This window comes from Stegostoma tigrinum, chromosome 36 (genome assembly GCF_030684315.1).
Source record: "Stegostoma tigrinum isolate sSteTig4 chromosome 36, sSteTig4.hap1, whole genome shotgun sequence".
Classification (NCBI taxonomy): domain Eukaryota; kingdom Metazoa; phylum Chordata; class Chondrichthyes; order Orectolobiformes; family Stegostomatidae; genus Stegostoma; species Stegostoma tigrinum.
In genome coordinates, this window is record NC_081389.1 from 25978302 (window position 1) to 26005485 (window position 27184).

At 41.8% G+C, this 27184-nt stretch overlaps 1 protein-coding gene across 5 annotated transcripts in view; it reads left to right on the plus strand.

Moving 5' to 3' along the window:
* otud7a (OTU deubiquitinase 7A) overlaps window positions 1–27184 on the plus strand; it is a 163811-nt gene that overhangs the window by 120488 nt on the left and 16139 nt on the right. For all 5 annotated transcript variants that reach the window (XM_048520796.2, XM_048520801.2, XM_059640113.1 and 2 more), the window contains one exon: window positions 5316–5428. In XM_048520796.2, the coding sequence (XP_048376753.1) occupies window positions 5316–5428 (113 nt within the window). The remainder of the gene's footprint in view (window positions 1–5315; window positions 5429–27184) is intronic.

The following is a 27184-nucleotide window of genomic DNA, read 5'->3' on the forward strand; positions in this document are numbered from 1 at the left end:
CTGGTGACTGGCTTTGTAATTTTAACCAATAGTTGCAGCAATTTGATATTATGTAAAACTGGACATTTAAAAATAACTTGCAGTTGAACGACTCTTGCTTATGATAGAGGAGTAAAATATTCTACTTCGCTGTAATTTAATATTTTGGATCTTTGTGTATTTCTTGTGTAGGATATTTTTTGCATTAAAGACTAAACAATCTGAGGTAGCTCCAGTTCACGTACTTCACCAGTTCACGTGTTCAGGACTGATCCATTTTCAGATCTTTGGGGTGTCCTGATTTGAATTTTTAAGCTTGCAATAGCTGCAATAAACATTTTATGAAAATGGAGATTAATACCTTGTTTTTTGTTTATATTTGTTCCTTGGAATGTGGCAAAGCTTCTTAGACAGAATTTACTGCACTTACAACCACTCAGTCCTTGATGCTAAAGACAGATCTTGACAGTAAAGGAAAATTGACAATAGTTTGAAGTTAAGATGGTATACGGCTTGGAGATGAGATGGTTGCGTTCCCATGCATCAGCTGCTATTCTGTGAAATAGAGGTTGTAGGTTTGAAAGATGCTCTTGAAAGAACCTTGGTGAGTTGCTGCAGTGCATCTTGTTGATGGTACACACCATTTTCACTCTTAACTGGTAGTGGATGGGTGACACTCTGAATTGTTTCCTCCTGCGTGGTGTTGAGGCTTAGTTATTAGAACTACCTTCCTCTTGGTAACTGAAGAATATTCAGTGATATTGCTTGTGTGCCTTATAGATGGCTTTGGAGAGTCTGGAGATGAATTACGTACTGCACAATTCCCAGCCTCTGACGTACTCTTTAAGTCTCTGTATTTATATAGCTGGTCCAGTTTACTTTATGATCAATACTAACCCCAGGATGTTGATGGTGATGGATTCAATGATGGTAATGCCATTGAATGTCATTAGATAGTTATATTCTCTCCATTGGAGATGTTCATTACTTGGAATTTGTCTGGTATGATTGTTACTTGCCATTTAGGAACATCAAAATGGGAGCAGACCATTTAAGTCATTGAACCCGTCCCAAGCTTGCAAGATGTCCAGATCTTGCTGCATCTGAACATGACTGTATTATCACAAGATTTACCAATGGACTGAACATTGTTGCAACTGTTAGTAAACAGCCCCACTTCTAACATTGTGACGGAGAAAAGGTCAACGATGACATAACTGAAGATGATTGGACTTGCAATAGTAAGAAGAGAGGATATTGGATTGTTGTGAGGCAGTGGTAGGCCAGGAGGTGTAGGTTCAAGTCCCACCTGCTCCAGAGCTGTGTAACGACATCTTTGAAAAGTTGATTAGAAAATATCGAGAGGGTCTAGTAATATATTTTACATTGGAATTTTTGCCCTGTAATATTGCTGCAACATTCATGAGAACCCACATTTTAATTAGTTTGAATACCAGGTCAGGTGTGGTATAGAAACCCATGTCATTGATAAACAAGCCGTCAAGGACCAGTTGTTAAGATACATAATCAGCTTCTACAACTAGACTGTTGAAAAAGTTTATTTCCACTATGTTAGTGAATTGAAACATTTAAAATACTTGTAAGGAAAAATTTGGAAAGTAAAGCACTGCAGGAACTGATCTCCTTGAAGATGGATAACTTTTCAGGGCCAGATGAGTTATGTACATGTTAAAGGAAGATAGGGAGGAAATAATGGATGCTGTGAGGATCATTTTCCAGTCCTCATTGATGTAGGTGAGAAAGCAGAGGAATGTTGGTCTGAAAACATTGCACACTAACTGAATAATAGACAATCAGTTGGACCAAAGAATTGTAGGCTGGTGAGTCTGATCTCAGAGTGTTAGGTAAATTACTAGGATCAATACTGAGAGATAGGATTAACCATTACTTAAGAAGCTCAGATTTATTGGGATTAGTCAATATGGTTTTGATAAGGGAAGAATATGTCTTACTTCCTCAAAAAAATCCAATTAAGTTAGTAACAAGTAGGACTGATGAAGGTAGTGGAATAGACGTGTCTACATGGATTTTGCTAAGTTATTTGTCAAAGTCCCATGTAGCAGACTGGCCAGCAAAGTTAAAGTCTTGAGGTACAGCATAATATAGCAAGTAGGATCCAAAATTAGTCATGACAGGATATTGTCAACAGAAATTTTGCAAATGGAAAGCAGTTTCCAGTGTTGTATCATAGCACTCAGTGTTGAGTAGCTTGTTGTTTGGGTGTGCAGTAAAGATTTAGAATTAAATGTGGGAGGCATGGTTGGGATTTACAGTTGACTCAAAATTTCACCAGTAGTTGGTGGTCAAGCGAAACGTATCATCCTGAAGTTGTCAGCCAATGATTTGGTTGAGAGGGTGGAAAAGTGGCAAATAGAATTCAGCCTGGAGAAGTGTAAGATGATGCATTTAGGGAGGGTAAAGAAAGCAAGGAAATATCGAATAACCAGGAGCATTTTGAGAATGGTCAGGAAGTGAGAAACTTTGGAGACTGTTTTGCAAGATAAATAAGTGATGTATTGGATTCGTTCTTTCATTGGGTGTGGTATTGAATACAAGGCTAGAATGTAATGCTGAAATTATATGAGACACTTATTAGGTCACAGCTAAAGTTTTGTGTATAGCTCTGGTCACCATATTACAGGAGGGAGGCAATTGCTTAAAGGAGAGTACTGAGGAATTTACAAGAATGTTTCAGGTCTTGAAAATTTCAGCTATGAGGCAAGATTGTATGAGGCTGTTTTCCTTAGATCAGAGGACACTTGAGGGGTGATAGGTGTACCAAATAGTCGGAGGCTTGTACAGGTGTACAGAGAGGATTAGTTTCCACTAGTGGAGAAGTCAGTTACTAGGGAGCACAGATTTAATGTGATTGATAGATTCAAAAGAAACAAAAAGAAAAATGTTTTCATCTAGACACTGATGGGTGAGTGAAATTTGTTGGCCAGTTTGGCAGTTATAAATTCTCAACACATCGAAAATGAACCTGAACCTACAACTTAAGTGCTACAAACTGCAAAGCTACAGATCTGGTGCTGATAGGTGGGATTTGAATGGGCATCTCATTTATTTAGCTTGTAGAGACACAATTGTCGTTCTGTTCTGTAACTTTTCTATGGTTCTTCTAATTGCAGTTGTGCTTTGTGACTTGTTCAGTCTTTTAATTTGAATACGAATCTGTCATACTAGACCAATCTTTGAGATTGCCTGGAGGAAATATCGCATAGAACAGAAAGCACAGAAGATTATCCTGCCTAGCTAGTTCCTGCTGTTGTTAGTGTTTCACTTGAGTCTAGTTCCATTCTTGTCTATCCAATACCCTCCGTTCTCCTCTTCATGCTTATCCAGCTTCCCATAAATCCATATTTCCATAAATGCATCTATACTTTGCCTCAATTACGTTGGGGATTTTAATTTTGCTCACTGCTGTAAACTCCATTCCCTCGCTATTGACTCCATCTTTCTCTAACTAAATTTGGTGGTTTACAACCTGTAAGCTGTGTTTGATTGTGTGGTGACTTCTGACCTTGTATTGTGCCTTCGCTAAGACTGCCTATTTCTACTTGCATAAATTTGTTCCACTTTAGCTCATCTATTCCTGAAATCTTCACTCGTGCCTGCTACCTTTATACTTGACTATTTCCATACATTCTTGGCAGATATCCTACAGTCTATATAAATGAAAACCAAAAGCACTGCGGCTGCTGTCAATCAGGAACAACAACAAAGTTGCTGGAAAAGCTCAGCAGATCTGGCAGCATCTGTGAAGGAAAGAATAATGTTTCAGGTCCGGTGACCCTTCCTCGGTACAGTTTTGATCCTACAGTCTACATGCATACATTTGAAGTAGTCCTTTGTCGATGTCCTAACTTTCAACAAATCATGTTCCTTTATTTTCCAGGTCTTGATTTTAAAGTTCTCATTCTTCCTTTCAAATTTCTCAATGTCTTTGCCCTTTCCTATTGCTATTATTGCTTCCATCTCCACAACCCTGTGCGATATCTGAACTGTCGTAATTGTACTTCATTGAGAAATGCCTATTATAATCACACTACCGTTGGTGAGTGTGCTTTTAGTCATCCAGGCCCTGAAGTGTGGAACAGAAACAGAAGTTGCTGGAAAAATTCAGCAGGTCTGCCAGCATCTGTGAAGAAAATTTAGAGTTAACATTATGGGTCCGGTGACGCTTCCTCCTAAACAAAGGAATTCATTCTTATGCCTCGCTGTCTTTGTACTGCACTTTTCTCCTTTTAAAGCATTTCTTTAAAACCTATCTTTTGACAAACTTTTGATCATCCGACCTAATAGCTCCTTAAATGGTCCAATGCCATATTATTTCATCACATTCCTGTGGAAGCACCTTGGAACATGTGTAGCAACTGTTGGTTGCTTGAGGAGCTCCAGCTCTGGCTTATTTGTACACTTCTTTGATCCTTGATTTAACCTTGCCTCTGTGTGTATAGTTGAGACTTGTTGATGCATGATCAGGACTTTCCATCACTGACTAAATTTCAACTTTCTTTGAAGCTGGAAAATCTAATGGCTTGATTTAGTGATGAACAAAATGTGGTTAGTTTCTGTCAACGCTTTTGCTGAAGCACAGCCATTTCCTGTCAATGGACTAAGTTAAATTTTGTCAAATTAAATTCAGAATTTGTTGGAAAGCTTTCTGAACTTGACAATTAAATGGGCTTGTCACTAAAATGAGGCACATTTGTGATGTTGTCATTTTCTTTAAGTAGGGATGGACATATGTTTCTGTTATAGAGAATTATTGAAAAATATTTACAGAATTGCACAGCTGACTCTACAAGTACATTTATAATGTTACTGTCATCCCCGTGTCTACTAATATATTACAACTGCATCACCATAATAACAGAAGTTCTGGGACAGTACCAAACTTAGACTTGTGCCACAAAAGTTCTAGGGTTTTTGTGGGCTTTCTTGGGATGGGGCAGTTGCAGTTCTATCTGTGGCTGATCTGGTGGTCTAGTTATCCAGGATAACGTCAGAATTCAAGTCATTTTAGAGATTTTCCCCAAAATGGAGCCAGGTTTGTCTTCAGCAAAGCACAGGGTTTTTGAAAGAACAACATGTGCTGCACAGGCACAATCTTGTGCTTATCACTTGTAATGCTTCTGAATTGACCGTTTGATGTCATTTGGGTGAATTGGGAGTACACAAGTCAGTACAGGATTTGATATTGCTATTAAATCCTTGTCTTCATGATGATTTGTTTATTCAATTATGTAAACACATTTAAAATGGGGCTTCATACTTAAATGATATGTCTGTTTTTTTACTTGCTAAACTAGTCTGGTTTGGTTTACACTGAAGAGGAGTGGGAGCGAGAGTGGAATGAGCTCCTTAAACTTGCTTCAAGTGAGCCTCGCACACACTACAGTAAGAATACAGGCAGCGGTGGTGGGTAAGTTGATTGCTTTGGTGACTTTGACTGTTCAAACCAACTTCACGTCAGCTTCTGTAACATTCCAATTATTTATGTTCAGTATATTTCCAATCTTAAGCTTTTAATTGTTATTTAATTAAAAGTAATATGACAAGATTTATTTCCATGCTATAAATCACTTTTGGAATCATGATTTATGTTGTTTGAATGGTAACTGATTAATGATCAGTTATATAAATAGAATGGAATTAATGACCAAACACAAACTCAAGGGGCAACTTAGAACGGAGCAACAAATTGAAGTGCTTATGTCAGGATCAGATTTGGCGCTCCTAAGTCTGTTGTAACCTAAATCTGTCACTTAGAAAAATGTGTAGAACATTTATAACCGACACCAGGCTTCTCCAGTGGTGGGACAGCTGTTTCATAAACTTCACTTACATTCATGAGTGGAATTGGTGTAATTTTCAAGCCATTATGCAAATCAAAGATGAACAAAGTTTATATTGAATAGTTTTAAACTTAAATTATGTTGCATGCATTCATTATAATGTCATGATAAAGTGTCTTTCAAGTACTGTAGTTGTTCAGGCCATGGATAAGACTGCACCTGGAGTACTGGTCACCTTACTCAAGTGAGTGCTTTTGAAGCAGTTCGGAGAAGATTTAGCAGACTAGTGAAATGAGGAAAGAGTGGTCAGTCTAGACCTATATCCACTGAGGTTTATAAGTATCACAGGTGACTTGATTGAAACATTGTAGATCCTGAATGGATGACAAAAAAGGATGTTTTCTCTGAGGGAGAATCTAGAATTAGGGGTCATAGTTTGTCGACTTTTATTCTCACATTTACCTGGTCCATCGGTTTACGCCAGACGTAAACAACACAAGGTAGTTCTAACAACGGAATACACCCAAAGGACACTACAAAAGATACCACAGAAATCTTACAACGTTTACAATCACAAGTGAACCCGTTTATGTGGACTTTTCCAAAAATCTGACCAGAGCAGGTGATCAGCCTGTGCCATCTCAACTTCTAGCCATTGAGCAAACAGCCCTTTCCCCAAGCTAGCCAATTTTTCTGCAGTGAGTTTGATTTTTTACTCTTTCCCTGCAAAGAAGCTGAGCACTTGCACTCTTGATCCATCTTCCCTATTATTTATAGAACACCGCACTAAGACCATCACAAATTCAGCTGATAAGTAGGTCACATTACCACACCTAATTTACCTTGTCTGTTTTAAACAATCCTTCAGCTTTTCCAGAATTACTGTAGCACTTCAGTCCATTACTGCTGAGTTACAGTGCTTGCTGTAAATATATTCTTTTAGCAAAACACGGAAACACTTTAAAACTAGTGACCTTCTAATAATTAGGTCATCACCAAGCTTCATATGTTTTAACTTGAAATAATGTCATGGAGGCCAGTATCCCATCACTAAGTCACCCTTTATTTACATGTGCACTGTACATGGACTCTGACTAGCTAGCCCAAAGCCATTCCCTAGAGGGAGGAGAACCTCTGAGACTCCTGTTTAAAGTGAATGAGGTCACCTGGTCAACCACATTACAATCTCCACATAAGCACAGCTTTAAAATTAAGGGGCAACCATGTAAGACAAAGATGAGGAACTATTTTTCTGAAGATTGATTGAAAAAACAGTTGATGCAGAATCTTTCATGATAGATTCTTGAATGGCGGGACTATCATATGTTGAAAGATTGGAGCGACTGGGCTTGTATACACTGGAGTTTAGAAGGATGAGAGGGGATCTGATTGAGGCGTATAAGATTATTAAGGGATTGGACACTCTGGAGGCAGGAAGCATGTTTCCGCTGATGGGTGAATCCAGAACCAGAGGACACAGTTTAAAAATAAGGGGTAGGCCATTTAGAACAGATTTGAGGAAAAACTTCTTCAGCCAGAGAGTGGTGGATATATGGAATGCTCTGCCCCAGTAGGCAGTGGAGGTCAACTCTCTGGATAGTTTCAAGAAAGAGATAGATAGAGCTCTCAAAGATAGTGGAATCAAGGGTTATGGGTATTAGGCAGGAACAGGATACTGATTGTGGATGATCAGCCATGATCATAATGAATGGTGGTGCTGGCTCGAAGGGCCAAATGGCCTACTCCAGCACCTATTGTTTATTGATAACTAAGGCACTGTAAGAGTATCAGGAATATGCAGGGATTTGAGGCTAAAAACAGATCAGCAGCAATATTATTGAATAGTCGAGAAAGCTTAAAGGGCCGAGAGGTCTACTCTTATTCCTTGTTTGGATGTGTTGTACGGTACGTCAATACACATCACAAAAATGCTGAGCACTAATAATTTATAGAAGAGCCTACTATACTTCTGGGAGAAAAAGGGAAAGTGTATAAAACATAAGAAAATCAATTGAAATGATTAATGTAAAAAATCACCTTGACACAGTACCCCGATTTCAAAAGGTCATGACTTGAAACCACTCTTCAATAGCTTCTGCACATAATCTCAGCTGATACCGCACCACAATTGGTGTCCTATCTTTTAAGTGGGATATTGAACCATCTACTCTCAGGATCTCATGGTACTATTAAGGAATAGAAGAGCTCCCCTTAATGCCATTGCTGATTAATATTCCCAAAGCTACATTAGATAAACATATTTTCTGGTAATTTAGTTACTAATTTTAGGAGTTTGTTTTCAAATTTGCTGCTGTGTTTCTCTACATGATAGCGCTGACTACATTTCTAAATGACTAAAGCAGTTGAGGTCCTGAGGATTTGAAAGATCTATAACAAATCTCTAATGTAAAGGTTATTTTCTAAAGAATTCCTTGTTTGTTCTCTGTCCACGATGTAACTCTCAAAAATAGTTCATTTTGTTAGAAGTGTACGCTTGAACATATTTACCCATGCATTTTGTTTTCCATTGCATGGAATAAAAGAAGTACACTAAATATGTGGGACACTGATTTCACTGCTTAAATAGTTATCACTGAGAGCTTCAGTTGCTGGACATTTGGTTTGTGATGTAGAGTGATGCCATAGTGTGGGTTCAATTCCTGTACTAGGTGAGGTCGCCACGAGGGGCCCTTCTTTTCAACCTCCATCCTTGCCTGCTCATGGTGACTCTCAGGTTAAACTCTCCACTAGTCATCTCTTTCAAATGAGGGAGCAGCCCTGTAGTCTTTGGTAGACTATGGTAACTTGTTTTATATATTAGTAAATTAATGCTATTATTTACCTTGAAAAAAATTAAATAACCAATTTTCATTTGCATCAAGTCTTTTCATCCCTCAGCCAGTCTATCACAAGATTGAATTAAAATTATCATAAAAGTTTGTTTAAAATAGTTTTATTGTGTAAATACAATTGCACGATTTTTGAGGGTTCTTAGTGAATCTGAAAGAGCCAAAAGGTCAGTGTGCACTGCAGGTAGATTTAATTGGATAGTTTGATATTCCCTTTTTGTCAGTATTTGACCCTCATTGACCTATTGTAATTGCAGTAATTCATGTTTTCCACCTATGTTTGCTAGATTGAGATGTTAGAATAAAATGCAGTATCATTGTGTTTACATAATCCTGACTCACACGGATATCCTAACATTTAACCAGCTGCTGCTGTTGAAAAGCCAGTAGCTACCAATAAACTTAGGTAGTAGATTAGGTCTGCAAACTGGGATTGAATAAATATTTGTATCAGAGGTAATAGGAACTGCAGATGCTGGTATCAGTGTGGATTTCACAAGCTTCAAAATCTCCCCACCCCCAAACTGCATCCCAGAACCAGCCCAGCTCGTCCCCACCTCTCTAACCTGTTCTTCCTCTCACCTATCCCCTCCTCCCGCCTCAAGCCGCACCCCCATTTCCTCCCTACAAACCTCATCCCACCCCCTTGACCTGTCCGTCCTCCCCGGACTGACCTATTCCCCCTCCCTCCCTCCTATCTGCACTCACCTCTACTGGCTCCATCCCCACCTCTTTAACTTGTCTGTCTCCTCTCCACCTATCTTCTCCTCTACCCATCTTCGATCCACCTCCCCCTCTCACCCTATTTATTTCAGAACCCTCTTCCCCCTCCCCCATTTCTGATGAAGGGTCTAGGCCCAAAACGTCAGCTTTTGTGCTCTTAAGATACTGCTTGGCTTGCTGTTTTCATCCAGCTCAACACTTTGTTATCTTGAATAAGTATTTATCATGTTGCATTCTGACTAGATTGCTACGTATGAAAGCATATTATTTATTTACTGTTTAGTTTTCCTCTGTACTTTGCCTGAATTATCTTTCTTCACAAGTAAACCGTGGTGGTGAGGGTCAGGCTGTTCAACTGGGGCAAGTGTTTCACCCTTCTGATTGTGTGTTGTTCTGCTAGGTCTATAAACACCTGCCCATTCAATGCACATTCAGGGCTCATTTGCTTGAAATGTCCCCTTCTGTCACGTAGATGCAAAATAAACAGGAGAAAGGAAAGATTGCTTTCTTAGCTGTGGTTAATGCATTCTGAGTTTCAGTGTCTGCATTGTAACACCATGTGGACAATAGTGGCACACCACAGTGTGGCAACTTAGTTTAGAGTAGGTTTATTTGCATCATCCATTTTTATTTCACTCTAATCTTACTCTGTTTCAATATATATCACATTTTGCTCTACGCTTAACTGACTCAAGTCATTTTTTTTGGGACTTCAAGGTAATGAATGTCAATTTTTGCTCACAAAAGCAAGTGGTAGATGTTAGCCAGTTAGCTAGAGATCCAGTTAATTACCTATTGTGTTCTGTTTTCTTCACACAGTTCTTTCTGTTTACTTCTCTATTTCTCCCTGATTCACCTTGGCCAACAGTTCCACAAGTGCCAGCCATCCACTAGTACCTTCCCAAACGCCCATTTTTAATGTTTCAGGCTATGTGGGGCATTTAAACACAAGACCAAACTGGTTTTATCCTTACCTGACATTTTGACAGATGCATTTTCCAAGGTGAGGCAGCTTTGGCTGATTCCCTACTCTTTTATCTGTGCTCTTTCCCATGGGCTTAGTTGAGACCAGTTAAATCAGCAGTGCAGTTTGGAGGTAATATCTGGGTCTTGCTTCATTTATTCAGATCAGTATGATATTTTTGAAAACATGGAATAAAATAGCGTATGTGTGTTGTCGTTTCAGCATTTCTGTTGAATCTAATCTGTGAAGTGATCATGTAGTTTTTATGAAAAAATCTATTTTAATTCAAAAAGTACTAAATGATGTATTCATAGAAAATACGCATTGAATCATAAACCCAGGTTAATCCTGTCCTTAGCTCACTATGATCTGTAAATCTAGTACTTATACTGGTTTTCAGAGTAAAATTGAGTCACTTTTAGTTTTCCCCATGTTAGGTTTTGAAAGAAAAACAAATTTGCATTTATCTGGCACTTATCATAAGTTTTAGACATTCCAAAGCACGTTATGATCAATGAAATCCTTTTGAAGTATAATAACCAAGGTAATGTAAATAAACACAGTATCAAAACTCTGTTCAGCAAGCTGTCACGTTTTTATTGGTGACATCGAGGAAGAAATGTCCAGCTGCGCATGACAACTTCCAGTACTGCCATGGAATCTTTTATGTCTACTTACAGAGATATATCCTTATTTTAATATTACATCTGAAAAGTGGCATGTCCAAAAGTGCAAAATTGGAGTGTTAACCTGGATCATGGGCTTAAGCCTTTGGAATGGGAACTTGAATCAAAAACGTTTTGAGGCAAGAATAAATCCACTGAAGCATGGTTAATATATTGATTATGAATTATTGGCTAATGCATTGATTATATGATTAATGCTAAACTATTGTTAGAAGTTAATTGGGAGCAATTTTACCTGTTCACCTGATTATGCTGGCATGAGCATCTTGCAAACCACTGACACTAAGTAGATACCACATTGCTGGCCACAGTTAATATGAGGACACGAAATTGGTCATGTGTCATGCTCAGCCCGCAGATGGGTATGTAATAGGAGGGGACATTTTTAGCAAACGAGCCCTGAATGTGCATTGAGCGGGCAGGTGTTCATTGATCTTGCAGAAGTTTAGGGGTTTTTTTTAACAGCTTCCAACAGTCCCTTTTAAGGCTGGGTTGCTCGTTGGTACAAGCAGATGAAGTAGAAAGCAAAAGTTTGTAGTCCGTGTCTTATAACCAGCAAATATCTACATTTGAAAAGGATAAAAGGAAATAAAGTGAGTGTTGAGCCTCTGGAAAGTGAAACCACAATGTGTCAAGGAAGCTTACTTAAGGTTGAGGAAGCAAGGATTGGTCAGGGCTCTAGAGGGTTACAAGATAGCCAGGAAGGAACTGAAGAATGGACTTAGGAGTGCTAGAAGGGGGTATGAAAACACTTTGGTGGGTAGAATTAAAGAAAACCCCAAGGCTTTCTTTATTTAAGTGAGGAACAAGAGGATGACCAGAGTGAGGGTGGGGTTGATCTAGGATAGTGGAAGGAACTTGTGCGCGGAGTCAGAGGAGGTAGGGGAGGTCCTGAATGAATACTTTGCTACAGTATTTACCAGTGAGAGGGACCTTACAGGTTGTGAGGACAGCGTGACATAGGCTGATATGCTTGAACAGGTTGATGTTAGGAAAAAGGAGGGGCTAGAAATTTTGAAAAACATGAGGATAGTTAAGTCCCCTGGGCCAGACAGGATATACCTAAGGTTGCTACAGGAAGTGAGGGAAGAGATTGCTACCTCTTTGGTGATGATCTTTGCATCCTCACTGTCCACTGGAGTAGTACCAGAAGATTGGAGGCTGGAAAATGTCATTCCCTTGTTCAAGAAAGGGAATAGAGATAATCCTGGGAATAACAGACTGGTCAGTCTTACTTCTCTGGTGGGCAAATTATTGGAGAGAATGCTGAGATAGTATTTATGATTATTCGGAAAACAACTGTTTGATTAGAAATAGTCAGCAAGGCTTTGTGAAGGGTTGGTGTAGCCTCGCAAGCCTTATTGAATTCTTTGAGGATGTGACAAAACACATTGATGAAGACAGAGCAGTGGATGTGCTGTATATGGATTTTAGCAAGGCATTTGATAAGTTTCCCATGGTAGGCTCATTTAGAAAGTAAGGAGGCATGGGATTCAGGGAAATTTGGCTGTCTGCATACAAAATTAGCTGTCCAAAAGAAGACAGAAGATGGTAGTAGATGGAAAGTATTCAGCCTGGAGCTCAGTGACCAGTGGTGTTCCATAAGGATTTGCTCTGTGTGATCTTTATAAATGACTGGGATGAGGAAATTGAAGGGTGTGTTAGTAAGTTTGCCAATGACATGAAGGTTAGTAGAGTTGTGGATACCGTGGAGGGCTGTTGTAGGTTGCAAAGGGACATTGACCGGATGCAAAGCTGGGTAAAAAAGTGGCAAATGGAATTCAAGCCAGGAAAGTGTGAAGCGATTCATTTTGGAAGGTTGAATTTGAATGCTGAATGCAGAATACAGGGTTAATGGCAGGATTCTCGGCAGAGTGGAGGAACCGAGGGATCTTGGGGTTCATGTCCATAGATCCCTCAAAGTTGCTACCCAAGTTGATAGGGTTGTAAAGAAGGCGTATGGTGTGTTGGCTTTCATTGGCAGAGGAATTGAATTTAAGAGCCACACGATTGTGTACATGCTGCAGGTCTATGAAACCCTGGTTAGACCACACTTGGAATGCTGTGTTCAGTTCTGGTCTCCTCATTATGGGAAGGATGTGGAAGCTTTAGAGAGGGTACAGAGGAAAATTACGAGGATGCTGCTTGAACTGGAGGGCAGGCCTTATGAGGAAAGGTTGAGGGAGCTAGAACTTTTTTTCATTGAAGTGAAGAAGGATGAGAGGTGACTTGATAGAGGTTTACAAGATGATGAGAGGCATAGATAGAGTGGATAGTCAGACTTTTTCTCAGGGCGGAAATGACTATTATGAGGGGGCATAATTTTAAGGTGATTGGAGGAAGATATGGGGGGGATGTCAGAGGTGGGTTCTTTACACAGAGAGTAGTGGGCATGTGGAATGCGTTGCCGGCAGTGGTAGTGGAGTCAGGAACTTTCAAGACTTATAAGTACCTCTTGGATAGGCACATGGAGGATCGTAAAATGCAGGGTAGTTTGATCTTAGTAGGATAATAGGCTGGCATAACATTCTGGGCTGAAGGGCCTGTATTGTGCTGTACTATTCTTATGTTCTATGTTCTATTAATAGATAATAAGGTAGTGACAAATGAAATAACGTTCGTCTTTTCTATGGAAGACTGAAAAATCATTCTAGTAACAACTGTAAATCAGGAGGTAGAAGATAGAGAGGAACGTAATGAAATTAGAATCACTAGAGAAGTGGTGGTGAGAAAGCTGATGGAGCTAGGGCTTTCATTAGACCACTGCTGGCCTACCGTGAACAGTTCTTGGCCACTTATTTAAGGAAAGATATACTAACATTGGTGGCGGGCTGATCCCAGGCATTGGGGGAATCTGTTTTAGTCGTTTTAATCTTCTAACCCCATAAAGTACATTTACCAGAGAACTGGAGAATCCCAAATGTCACATCAAAGAAGTAAGTACAGATAAGCCCACTGATTACAGGCCAGTCATTTTAAGAACACAGGAGCAGGAGTTGGCTATTCAGTCCCTCGATTCTGCTCCACTATCCAATAGTTTCATATCTAATCTGTGGCCTAATTCCAAGTTCCTGCATTGGGCTCATATCCTTTGATACCCTTGCTTAACAAAAAAAATTGTCTGTCTTAGATTTAAATTTAACAATTGAATTAACAACACCGCTATTTGAGTAAGAGAATTCCAAACCTCCACTACTCTGTGTGTAGAAGTGCTTTCTGACATGTCTTCTGAATGACCTGATCCTAGTTCTTAGACCATGCTCCTGGTTCTAGAAACTTCAACAAGGAAATAGTTTATCTTTCCCTCCCCAGTATAGATGACACCACATTGTGAACAGTGGATACAGGAGACCAGTTCGAACAAAGTTGTGGTTAATCAGTACCTCATCTGGAAGTCATGTCTAGGGCCCTGGATGGTGAGGAGGGAAACGGGCAGATATTATGACCTTTCTGATTGCATGGGAAGGTGCTGTAGGAATGGAAGGACATGTTGGTAATGGAAGACGAGTGTGCTAGTGTCTCCCAGAGGGAACGGTTCCTCTAGAAAGTTGTCAAGGGAGGAGAAGTGGAATATGTATCTGGTTGTAGCATCCCCTCGGAAGTGATGGAAATAGCACCATACAGTCCTTTGGATGTGGAGGCTAGTGGAGTGGATGTCAGTACGAGAGGAACCCTGTCATTGTTGTGGGAGGGAAGGGAGGGGTTGAGGGTAAATGGGTCAGATGCAGCTAAGCGTGCTGTCTAACACGTGGAAAATCTTTGGTTTAGGAAAAGGGTAGACATTTCTGAGGGTCCCCCCAAAAGAGGTGGCATCATCAGAATAGATGGATTTTACAGAGAAGGTAGAAGCATGTGTTTGGCGGAACTGTGAGCTGGGAGGCTGCCACAGGTCAATTCCCAGATGAGGTTGATGACATAATCATGTAAACCATGACCTGATGCTCGATCTTCATGTCATTGTCCAGAGGAATATTTGAGGAGGTGCCTGAGAGTCGGCACTCAGTCTCTGCAATTTAGAGGTCATATCACCAGCTGACAACAGTATCAACTTTGTCAGTAAGCTTGATGACCAAGTCACGATTAAATCTAAGAGCGCAGAATGCAGTCAGCTGAGGAGGAGGAAGGTTTGAATGGGTAAGTGAGTGTGGGCAGAGAAATTAGGGCAACCAGTGTCAACAGTTCTCAATAAACAACTCTGTGCAGTTGATTTGTGGGATATGGGTATTGCTGGCTGGCTGTCCCTAGTTGCCCTTGAGGAGGTGTTGGTGAGTCCCTTCTTGAACTGCTGCAAATTACTGCTGTGGGTTCACCTGCTATGCTATTAGGGATCCAGGATTTTAACCCAGCGACAGTGAAGGAACAGCAATAGATTTCCAAATAAGGATGGTGAGTGGCTGGAGGGCACAAAGTTCCAGGGATGTGGAGGAGAGGATCGGCAAAACTATTCTGGGCAGGAGTGAAAAGAACAGGGTGGTCATTATGGGAGACTTTAACTTCCCTAACATTGACTGGAAATGCTCTAACTCTAGTACGTCAGATGGATCAGTTTTTGTCCAATGTGTGCAGGAGGGTTTCCTGACTCAGTATGTCGAAGGGCCGACAAGAGGGGAGGCCACACTGAATCTGGTACTTGGTAATGAACCAGGCCAGGTGTTTGATTTAGTGGTAGGTGAGCACTTTAGAGAGAGTGACCATAATTCGGTTATGTTTACTTTAGCAATGGAAAGGGATAGGAACATGCCACAGGGCAAGAGTTATAGATGTGGGAAGGGCAATTATAATGCGATTAGGCAAGACTTAGGAGGCATAGAATGGGTTAGCAAAATGCAGGGGATGGGGACAATCGAAATGTGGAGCTGGTTTAAGGAACAGATACTGTGTGTCCTTGATAGGCATGTCCCTGTCAGGCAGGGAGGAAGTGATAAGGTAAGGGAACCATGGTTTACTAAAGAAATTGTATCTCTTGTTAAGTTGAAGAGGGAAGCTTACGTGATGATGAAACCAGATCATTCAGATGAGGTGATGGAGAGTTACAGATTAGTTAGGAAGGATTTAAAGAGAGAGTTAAGAAGAGCAAGGACGGGGCATGAGCAGACATTGGCTGGTAGAATAAAGGAGAACCCTAAAGCTTTCTATAGGTATGTGAGGAATAAGAGGATGACTAGGGTAGGAATAGGGCCAGTCAAAGACAGACCCTTTAGAGATCGGAGAGGTGCTAAACGAATATTTCTCATCTGTTTTCACTCAGGAAAAGGAGAATATTGTGGAGGAGAAGACGGAGTTAAGGGCTACCAGAATTGAAAGGATTGAGGTTAGTAAGGTGGAGGTGTTATCAATTCTAGAAGGGGTGAAGGTAGATAAATCCCCTGGGCTGGATGGGATTTTTCCGAGGATTCTCTGGGAAGCTAGGGAGGAGGTGGTGGAGCCTTTGGCCTTGATCTTTCAGTCCTCGTTGTCTACAGGTTTAATATGAGAGGACTGGAGGATTGCAAATGTTGTGCCCTTGATCAAGAAGGGCTGTAGGGATGACCCAGGTAATTATAGGCCTGTGAGCCGTACGTCTGTTGTAGGAAAAATTTTGCAAAGGATTATAAGAGGTAGGATTTATGATCATCAGGCAAGCAACAATTTGATTGGAGATAGTCAGCGTGGATTTGTCAAGGGCAGGTCGTGACTCGCAAACCTCATTGAGTTTTTTTGAGAAGGTGACCAACCATGTGGATGAGGGTAGGGCAGTTGACGTGGTGTACATGGACTTCAGTAAAGCCTTTGATAAGGTTCCACATGGTAGGCTATTGGAGAAAATACAGAGGCACGGGATTGAGGGAGATTTAGCAGTTTGGATTAGAAACTGGCTTTCTGTAAGAAGGCAACGAGTGGTGGTTGATGGAAACAATTTAGCCTGGAGTCCGGTCACTAGTGGTGTGCCTCAAGGATCTGTTTTGGGACCACTGCTGTTTGTCATTTCTATAAATGACTTGGACACAGGCATTGGTGAATGGGTTAGCAAGTTTGCAGATGACACTAAAGTCGGTGGAGTGGTGGACAGTGCAGAAGAATGTTGCAGGTTGCAGGGAGACTTGGATAAACTGCAGAATTGGGCCAAAAGGTGGCAAATGGAGTTTAATACGGATAAATGTGAGGTGATTCACTTTGGGAGGAATAATAGGAAGGCAGAATACCGGGTCAATGGAAAGATTCTTGGTAGTGTAGATGTGCAGAGGGATCTTGGTATCCATGTACATAGATCCCTGAAAGCTGCCACCCAAGTTGATAGTGCTGTTAAGAAGGCTTAGTGTTTTAGGTTTTACTGGTAGAGGGATTGATGTGATGATGCAATTATACAAAAGGCTAGTGCAGCCTCATTTGGAATATTGCGTGCAGTTCTGGTCGCCCCATTACAGGAAGGATGTGGAAGCATTGGAAAAGGTGGAGAGGAGATTTACCAGGGTGTTGCTTGGTCTGGAGCGCATGCCCTATGAAGAAAGGCTGGGGGACTTGAGTCCATTCTCATTGGAGAGAAGGAGGCTAAGAGGGGATTTAATAGAGACATACAAGATGATCAGAGGTTTAGATAGGGTGGACAGTGAAAGTCTTTTTCCGAGGATGATGACTTCAGCTTGTACAAGGGGGCATAGCTACAAATTGAGGGGTGATAGATTTAAGACAGATGTCAGACGCAGGTTCTTTACTCAGAGTTGTATGGGCGTGGAACGCCCTACCTGTCAATGTAATTAACTCAGCCACATTAAGGGCATTTAAACAGTCCTTGGATAAGCATGTGGATAATGAAGGGGTAGTATGGGGAAGGGGCTTAGATTAGTTCACAGGTCGGCGCAACATCGAGGGCTGAAGGGCCTGTTCTGCGCTGCATTGTTCTATGTTCTAAGTGTCATGGGTTTGGAAGGTGCTATTTCAGGATCTTTGGTGAATTTGTGCAGTGCATCTTGTAGATAGTACACACTGCTGCTACCGAGCATCGGTGGTGGAGGGAGTGAATATTTATGAATGTGGTGCCAATCAAGTGAGATGCTTTATTTTGAATAGTGTCAAGTATCTTAAACATTGTTGGGGCTGCACTCATCCAGGGAAGTGGGGAGTATTCCATCGCACTCCTGACTTGTGCCTTGCAGATGGTGAACAGGCGTTCAGGAGTCAGGTGATGAGTTACTCACCGCAGCGTTCCTAGCTTCTGACATGCTCTTGTGGCTGCTGTGTTCATGTGGTGAGTCCAGTTGAGTTTCTGGTCAATGATAACCCCTAGGATGTTGATAGTGGGGGATTCAGGGATTGTAGCACCGTTGAATGTCAGGAGGCGGTGGTTAGATTTTCTCTTATTGGTAATGGTCATAGCTTGGCATCTGCGTGGCATGAATGTTATTTTCTACCTGTCAGCCATAGTATGGATACTGCCCAGACCTCGTTGCATTTGAACACGGACAGCTTCAGTATCTGAGGAGTCATGAACGGTGCTAAACATGGTGCAATCATTTGCAAACATCCCCACTTCTGACCTTATTATGAAGCAAAGGTCATTGATGAAGCAGCTGAAGATGCTTGGACCATGGACACTACTCTGAGGGACTCCTGCAGAGATGTCCTGGAGCTGAGATGACTGGCCTCCAACAACCATGACCATCTTCCTATTTGTCAGTTATGACTCCAACCACCAGAGCACTTGCCCCCTGATACCCATTGATTCCAGTTTTGCCAGGGACCCTTGATGCCACATTTGGTTGGATGCAGCCTTAATGTCAAGGGCTGTCACTCTCACCTCACCTCTGGGATTCAGCTGTTCTGTCCGTGTTTGAACCAAGGCTGTAATGAAATCAGGATCTGAGTGGCCCTGGCAGAACCCAAACTGAGTGTCACTGAGCAGGTGCTTCTTGATAGCACTGTTCCATCACTTCCATCACTGTACTGCTGATCAAGAGTAGACTGATGGGGCAGTAATTGGCAGGGTTGGATTTGTTGTGTTTATTGTGTACAGGACATACATTGGCAATTTTTCCACATTATCAGGTCGATACCTGTGTTGTAACTAAAGTGGAACACCTTGGCTAGGGGAGCGACAAGTTCTGGAGCAAAGCCTTCAGTACCACTACTGGAATGTTGTCATGGCCCGTAGCCTTTGTAGTATCCAGTATCTCCAACTGTTTCTTGAAGTCACGTGAAGTGAATCGAATTAGCTGAAAACTGAAGATTGCTGCGAATGCTTCAGCCTTATCTTTTGTACTGATGTGTTGGGCTCTTCGATTGAGGATGGGGATATTTGTGGAGCTTCTTCCTCCAGTGAGTTGTTCAATTGTCCGCTACCATTTGCGACTCGATGTGGCAGGACTGCAGAGCTTAGATTTGATCCGTTGGTTGTGGGATCGCTTAGCTCTATCGATCACTTGCTGCTGTTGCTGTTTGGTGTGCAAGTAGTCCTGTTTGGTGGTTTCACCACATTGACACCTCATCTTCAGGTATGCCTGGTGCTGCTCCTGGCATGCTCTCCTGCACCCCTCATTGAACCAGGCTTGATCCCCTGTCTTGATGGTAATTTTTGAGTGGGGCATATACCAAACCATGAGGTTACAGATTATGCTGGAGTATAATTCTACTGTTATCAGCCCACAGCACCTCATGGATGCCCAGTCTTGAGTTGCTAGATATGTTCAAAGCCTGTCCCATTTAGTATGATAGTGCCACACAACACAATGGAAGTTGTGAGATAACAAAGTGTGGTGCTGGATGAACACAGGCCAAGCAGCATCTTAGGAGCACAAAAGCTGATGTTTCGGGCCTCGACCCTTCATCAGAAAAGCTTGGCCGAAGTGATGACAAGAGGGTTGCAGTGGGAGAGAGATCCTCTGAGTTTGTTCCGGAGGGAGGAGGGTAACTTCTTCAGGTTAGGCATCCTGGAAGTTGTTTTCAGTGTGAAGGTGGGACTTGGTCTCCACAAGGACTGTGCGATGGTCACTCTTTCTGGTACTGTCGTGGACAGACACAATTGGATCTCGCAGATAGGTAAGGATGAGGTCAAGTATGTTTTTCCTTCTTGTTGATTCCTCCACCACCTGCCGCAGACCTTTAGGACCTGAACAGCTCAATCAGTAGTACTGCTGCCGAGCCACTCTTGGTGGTGGACACTGAAATCCCCCACCCATTGTACAACTTGTGCCCTTGCCACCCTCAGTGCTTCCTCCAAGTGTTATTCAACATGGAAGAGTACTAATTCATCAGGTCAGGAAGGATGATGTGTGGTAATCAGCAGGAGGTTTCCTTGCCCATGTTTAACCTGAAGTCATGAGACTTCATGGGGTCCGGAGTCTCTATTGAGGTCTCCCAGAGCGACTCCCTGCCGAATCTATACCACTGTGTCATCACCTCTACTGGGTCTGCACTGCCGGTGGGACTGGACATATCAAGGGGTGAGGATGATGATGTCTGGGACATTAAGGTATGATTCTGTGAATATGACTATGTCAGGCTGTTGCTTTACTAGTCTACGAGACAGCTCTCCCAACTTCGGAGCTAGCCCCCAGATATTAGTGAGACAGGGCTGTTTCTCCCATTGTCTTTTCCAGTGCCAGGTGATCCGTCCGGTTTCGTTTCTTTGAGACTTTATAGTGATTGGTACAACTAAATGGCTTGCTCGGCCATTTCGGAAGGCAGTTGAGAGTCAGCCACATTGCCGAGGGTCTGGAGTCACATGTAGGCCAGACCGGGTGAGGGTGGCAAATTTCTTTCCCTGAAGGACATTAGTGAACCAGATCTTTTCGACAATTACCAATGATTTCATGGTGATCAGTGGATTCTTAATTCCAGAATTGTTTTAATTGAATTCAAATCATCTGCCACTGATTGGCCAGTGAGATGGAGTGGCTAGGTGGGAGAGAAGACGGACAGGTCAAGGAGGCAGAGGTGAAAGGGAAATAGGTAGGAGTGTCTTTTTTGGGTCTTTGGCTGGAGGTGAGGGGGCAGGTGTAGCATTTCCTGCGGTTGCAGGGAAAGGTGCAGGAGTGGTGGGGCTCGTGGGGAGTGTGGAGTGGATGAGGGAGTCACAGAGAGACCAGCCCCTATGGTCTCCGTCTCAACCCCACCTCCTCAACTTGTCCGTCTTCTCTCCCACCTCCTCCCACCTTGCTGACCAATCCCCAACACAGTCTACCTGCACTCACCAAACACCATCCCACCTACCTCCTCCACCTCTCCTCTCTCTATTTCCCAGATCCCTTGCCCCTCCCCCATTTCTGAAGATGTGTTTCAAGCCAAAACATCAGCTTTCCGCTCCTCTGATGCTGCCTGGCCTGCTGTGTTCCTTCAGCTCCACACTGTGTAACACAATGAATGGGAATGTACTGAAAGGGGTAGATGAAGTGAGGGATTTTGTGTGCAAGTGCAAGTCTCTAAATGTAGTAGCACAGGTAGATAAGGTTATAAAGTCAAGTATATGAAATGCTGTCCTTCCTTTGCAGAGACATAGAATACAAAGTAGGGATATAATGGTGAAACTGTATAAAACATTGGTGAGGCCACAACTAGAATATTGTGTGCAATTCTGGTCAAACATTATAGGAAGGACATAATTGCTTTGAAGAGAGTGCAGAAAAGATTTACTAGAATGTTGCCAGGGTGGGAGAATTATAGCTACAAGGAGAGATTGGAGCAGTTAGGTTGTTTTCCTTGGAACAGAGAAGGCTGAGGGATGACATCAGTGAGGTATACAAAATTGTGAGGGTTAGAGATAGAGTTGACAGTAGGAAACAGTTTCCCTTAGCAGAGAGTTCTCAAACTGGGGGTTGAAGATTCAAGCTAAGTGACAGAAGGATTTGAGGGGCAGTGAGGAAAATCTTTTTTTATGCAGAGTGTGGGGGGTGTCTAGAATTTGCTGCTTGAGTTGGTGGTGGGGACAGAGACCAAAAACTCTCTTTTAAAAAAAAGTCCCTTGATCTGCACCCAATGTGATGTTAGCTTCAAGAATATGGGCCATGTGCAAGAAGATGAGATCAGAAAGGTTACCTGGGTGTCTTCATGTGGGATGGGCCAAGTGGCTGTGTTCTGTGCTGTATCCTTTCCGTGCTTTTCTCCTCTTCACATACATCCCCACAGGATGCTTCAGGATCTTTCATGTTTTGAGCAAGTCAGCCCTTATTCTTTTAACATCCAGCAGCTAAAAGCCTAGATAATAAAATTTGAGGCTGGATGAACACAGCAGGCCCAGCAGCATCTCAGGAGCTGGGCCTGCTGTGTTCATCCAGCCTCACATTTTATTATCTTGGATTCTCCAGCATCTGCAGTTTCCATTATCACAGCTAAAAGCCTAGCTTCTGTGATGTTCCCTCATAAGACAAGTCTGGTGAAAACAGAAATTGCTGGAGAGACTCAGCAAATCTGATAGCAGCTGTGGGGAGAAAACTGCTAAAGTTTCGAATCCTTCGTTAGAACATTCTCTAAGTTGCTTTTAAAGGCTTTATATCCTCCTTCACATAAGGTGACTAGTATTGTACACAATACTCCAGATGTGGTCTCACCAGCCCCCTGTATAACTGAAGCACAACTTCCTTACTTATGTATTTAATTTCTCTCTCAATAAATGGTAATATTCTATTAGCTTTGACCACTTGCAGTACCTGAGTTTGTGACTCACACACTATAATTTGGGAAATTATTATTGGAAATCAGTAGTTATAAAACAAGTATGAGTTAAGTAGGGAAGACCACCATGGATTTGTTCAGTGCAAATCGTGATTTTTTTGATGCACAAAGCTGATATTGCTGATAAGATGGTGTATTTGACTTGAAAAAGCATCGGATAAAGTGCCACAAAACATACTGGTTTAAAAAAAGTTAGAGGTCTTAGAATAAAAGGAACCATAACATCACGGATGCCAAATTGGGTGTGCAACTCGAAATGGAGTAGAGCAAACAATTTGTTTTTGAACTGGAATATATATTGGGTGTTTGGGGGGTTGCTCTGTCTTATGACCTCTGTGTGAGCGTATAGGCCGCAATTTGCAGGGCAAAACTTTAAGGTATAATGACCTGTGTGGAGGATAGTTTTAGACTTGAAGAATATGGAGGTTGGTGGAATCGGTGAACAAATAGCAAATGTAATTTAACAGAGAAGTATGAGGTGATTAATCTTGTAGGAAGAATATGAAGCAGTAATGTAAAATAAAGGGTACAATTCTAATGGGGGTGCTGGACCAGAGTGACCTGGGGTGTATATACACAAATTGATGAAGGTGGCAAGGTATGTTGAGGCACAGAAAGCATGGAGGATTCTAGGCTTTATTAATGAGGAAGTAGAATATAAAATTGAGCAAGTTATGATAAAACTGTTTGTTTAAAACGTTGGTTTGGCTCAACTGGGGTTTTGTCCCTTATTTTGGGCACCACAATTTAGGAAGTATTTAAGAAAGATTCACGAGAATGGTTCCAAGCATAAGGAACTCTAATTACGCGGATCTATTAGAGAAGCTGGCATGTTTTTGTTTTGGAGAAGGGAACTTTAAAAGGGGATTTGATCAAGGTGTTCAAAATTGAGTTTTGAATGAGTAGAGTAGCAATTGTTCCTCTTAGCAGAAAGACTGAGAACCAGATGACACTGATTTGAGTTGATTGGAAACAAAAGCAGTAGTGACATGAGGACAAGATTTTTTAACATTGTGACTGATAAGGATCTGGAATGCAATTTCTGAGACACTGAGGAGGCTGATTCAATTGAAGCCTTCAAAAGAGAATTGGATAATTATCTGGAGAGAAACAATTTGCAGGGCTATACGAAAAAGGCAGATGAGAGATCTAGGTGAAGTGCTGCTACAGGGAAATGGCAGAGATATGACTGGTCAAATATGCAGTAATTTGAAATTAAAGTATTGATGCTTTTAGTTTTACAACTTTATATTCAGTGTATTTGAAATGGAAAAGATGAATGTGTGTATTATTTTTAAGTTGATCTAACCTTGTAAGAATAAGATGTAAATAATTTGTGCAGTATCAAAGGGCTTGATTAGCCTCAGCAATTTAATCTAGTTATTCGTCAAAGTTCAATAACTTTCCTGCAATACTAAAAAGAAGATCCTAATGGTGGGCATTATACTTTATTGCAGTGGCTTTTGAACTTTACCAAGTGGTTCAGGGGCAGCCTACCTTTCCAATTTGCCTCACTTGCATGGTGAATATTTACATTATCCAATAGGGAACAAAGCCAAAATTCTGCTAAATAATTTTTAAAATTTCAATTTAAAATAAAAGAGAAGCTCATGGCAGATATCAAGAGCTGAATACTGTAAAGTCCCTAGAGAAATATAAAAAGTGCGAGGAGAAATTTGAAAAGGAAATGAGGAAAGCTAAGAGTGTATGAAGAGAACTGGTGGGTAGAATAAAGGAAAACTCAAGTATTTTTTAAATAGTAGCAAGAAAATAACTAGGGAAAGAGTAGGTTCCATTAGGGACAATAGCGGTAATCTACATGTGGACCCGAAGATACATATTTGGCATTGGCCTTCACAATGGAAAAGGACAACACACATGTAGACAACAGGGTGGGGTCTCAAGTATTCGGGGGGAAAAAATGGTAGAGGTGGTACTAGAGGGTTTAGTAGCCATAAAAGTGTACAAATCTACAGTGTTGAATGAGGTGAGTGAAGAGATATCCGGGGCTATGATAACAATTTTCAGTTCATCTCTGTGGCCACAGTAAGGTGCCAAAAGGACTGGAGGACTGCTAAAATCCTCTCATTATTAAAAATGGGAGAAAAGGATAGACCAGGAGATTACAGGCTAATCTTGATATTGAAAAGTTAAGAATGTGAGAACTACGACCATGAATAGGCAATTCACTTCCTCAGGCTTGCTTCACCATTCACTGTAATCATGGTTAATCTTATCTCAGCCTCAACTTTACTTTCCTCCCTGTTCCCCAAACCCTTCAGTCAATTACAAATTAAAATCCTCTTTCTTCTGAAATTTTATACGGTGTTCCAGTTATTAGGAACAATCCTGAGGACTGTATACAGCTCTACTTGAGGAAATACACAGTTATCAGAATTAGTCAGCATGGAGATGGTGAGAACTGCTGATGCTGGAGTCGGAGACAACACCGTGGAGCTGGGGGAACACAGCAGGCCAGGCAGCATCAGAGGAGCAGGAAAGTTGACGTTTCGGCTCGAGACCCTTCAGAAAAACATCAACTTGCCTGCTTCTCTGCAGCCTGGCCTGCTGTGTTCCTCCAGCTCCACGCTTAGTCAGCATGGATCTGTTAAGAGAAGGTTTAGATTGACAAGTTTGATCAAACCTTTTGAAGTAACCAGGAGCTTTGATGAAAGTGATGCATTCTGTGTTGTCTACATAGACTTCAGCAGGGCTTTTTGCTAAGGTCAATCATCATAGAATCCCTTCAGTGTGGAAACAGGCCCTTCGGCCCAACATGTCCACACCGACCCTCAGAGCATCCCACCCAGAACCATCCCCCTATAACCCACTTAATCTACGTATCCCTGAACACTACGGGCAGTTTAGCATGGCCAATCCACTTGGCCTGCACATCTTTAGACTGTGGGAGGAAACTGGAGCACCAGGAAGAAACCCATGCAGACACGGTGAGAACGTGCAAACTCCACACAGACAGTCACTGGAGGGTGGAGTCGAACCCAGGTCCCTGGCGCTGTGAGGCAGCAGTGCTAACCACTGAGTCACCATCATGGAAATCTGACCAAGAAAGTAAGACCAGAGGAATCCAAGTTAAGGTGCAATGTTGGACCCAAACTTGGCTGACAGGCAGGAAGCAGAAAATTGATGGTGGAGGGATGTTTCAGTGACTGGAAGCCTGTTTCCAGTGGATCCACTGGGTTTGGTGTTAAGGACCTTGCTGTTTGTCGTGTACAGGAACAATTTGCACGTAAATGTGGGGAACATGAGGAAGGAGTTCAAGAATGACGCGAAAATTGATAAACAGTGAGGAGGGTAGCTGTGAACTGCAGGAGGATATCAATACACTGGTCAACTGAGCAAAGCAGTGGCAAGTGAAATTCAACTCTGAGTGAAGTAATGTGCTTTTGGGAGGCAGACCAGACAAGAGATTATTCCATGAATGATAGGAGTCTGGAAAGTACTGAAGATCAGAGGAACCTTGTGGATAACCACAGAACCCTGAAAGTAGCAGGACAGGAAAATCAGATGTTTAGGATGGAAAATGGGATATTTACATATACTAACCACTATGAAATATGAAAACAGGAACTGTATAAAACTCTGGTTGGCCTACACCTGGAGCACTGTGTGCGTTTCTGGTCACCATGGAAGATGTGATTGCAAAGAGTGCAGAGGAGATTTTTCGGGATGTTGCCTGGGTAAGAAGGGGTCTGATCTGTGAGGAAAGGGTTTTGTTTCTTCAATTAAGGTTTAAAAAGAGCCCTGACAGTGGTGGTGAGTATTATGAAAAGCATGGATAGCATGAATAGGAAGGCGCTTTTTCCATTAATAGAGGTGTCAGTTACCAGGGAGCATAGCTTTAAGATTTAGAAGGGGAGAACTTTTTTAACTCGTGAGGGAGGTTTCAGCAGTTTGGAAGGGTTGTGAAATCAAAACCTCTTGCAACATTTAAGCAGTATGTAGATATTGACTTGCATTGCCATAGCCTCCATGGCTATGAGCCAGTAGCTGGAAAATAGGATTAGTGTAGTCAGATTTTTGTTGACAGGCACAGATGTGATTAGCCGAATGCCCTTCTTCAGTTCTGTAAACGTCTGCATTGAATGAAGTTTAGATCAGGTCAATGGAATTTGCTAAGACAAGAAAGTGATGGGATTTCCTGTATCTTTAGTTGTCACAAACTACACAGCCAGCAAAAGGGCAGCCCGGTGGCTCACTGGTTAACAGTGCTGCCTCACAGCACCAGGGAACCTGGTTTGATTCCACCCTTGGGCATCTGCCTCTGGGGAGTTTGCACATTGTCCCGTGTCTGCATGCATTTACTCTGGGCGATCCAGTTTCCTCCCACAGTCCAAAGGTGTGCAGATTATGTGGATTGGCCATCACTAAATTTCCCACAGTGTCCACAGATATGTAAATTAAGTAGATTAGCCATGGCAAATGCTGAGTTACAGGGATTAAATAATGAAATGAGTCTGGATGGAATGCTTTTCAGAGATCAGTGAGGACTTCAGCCGA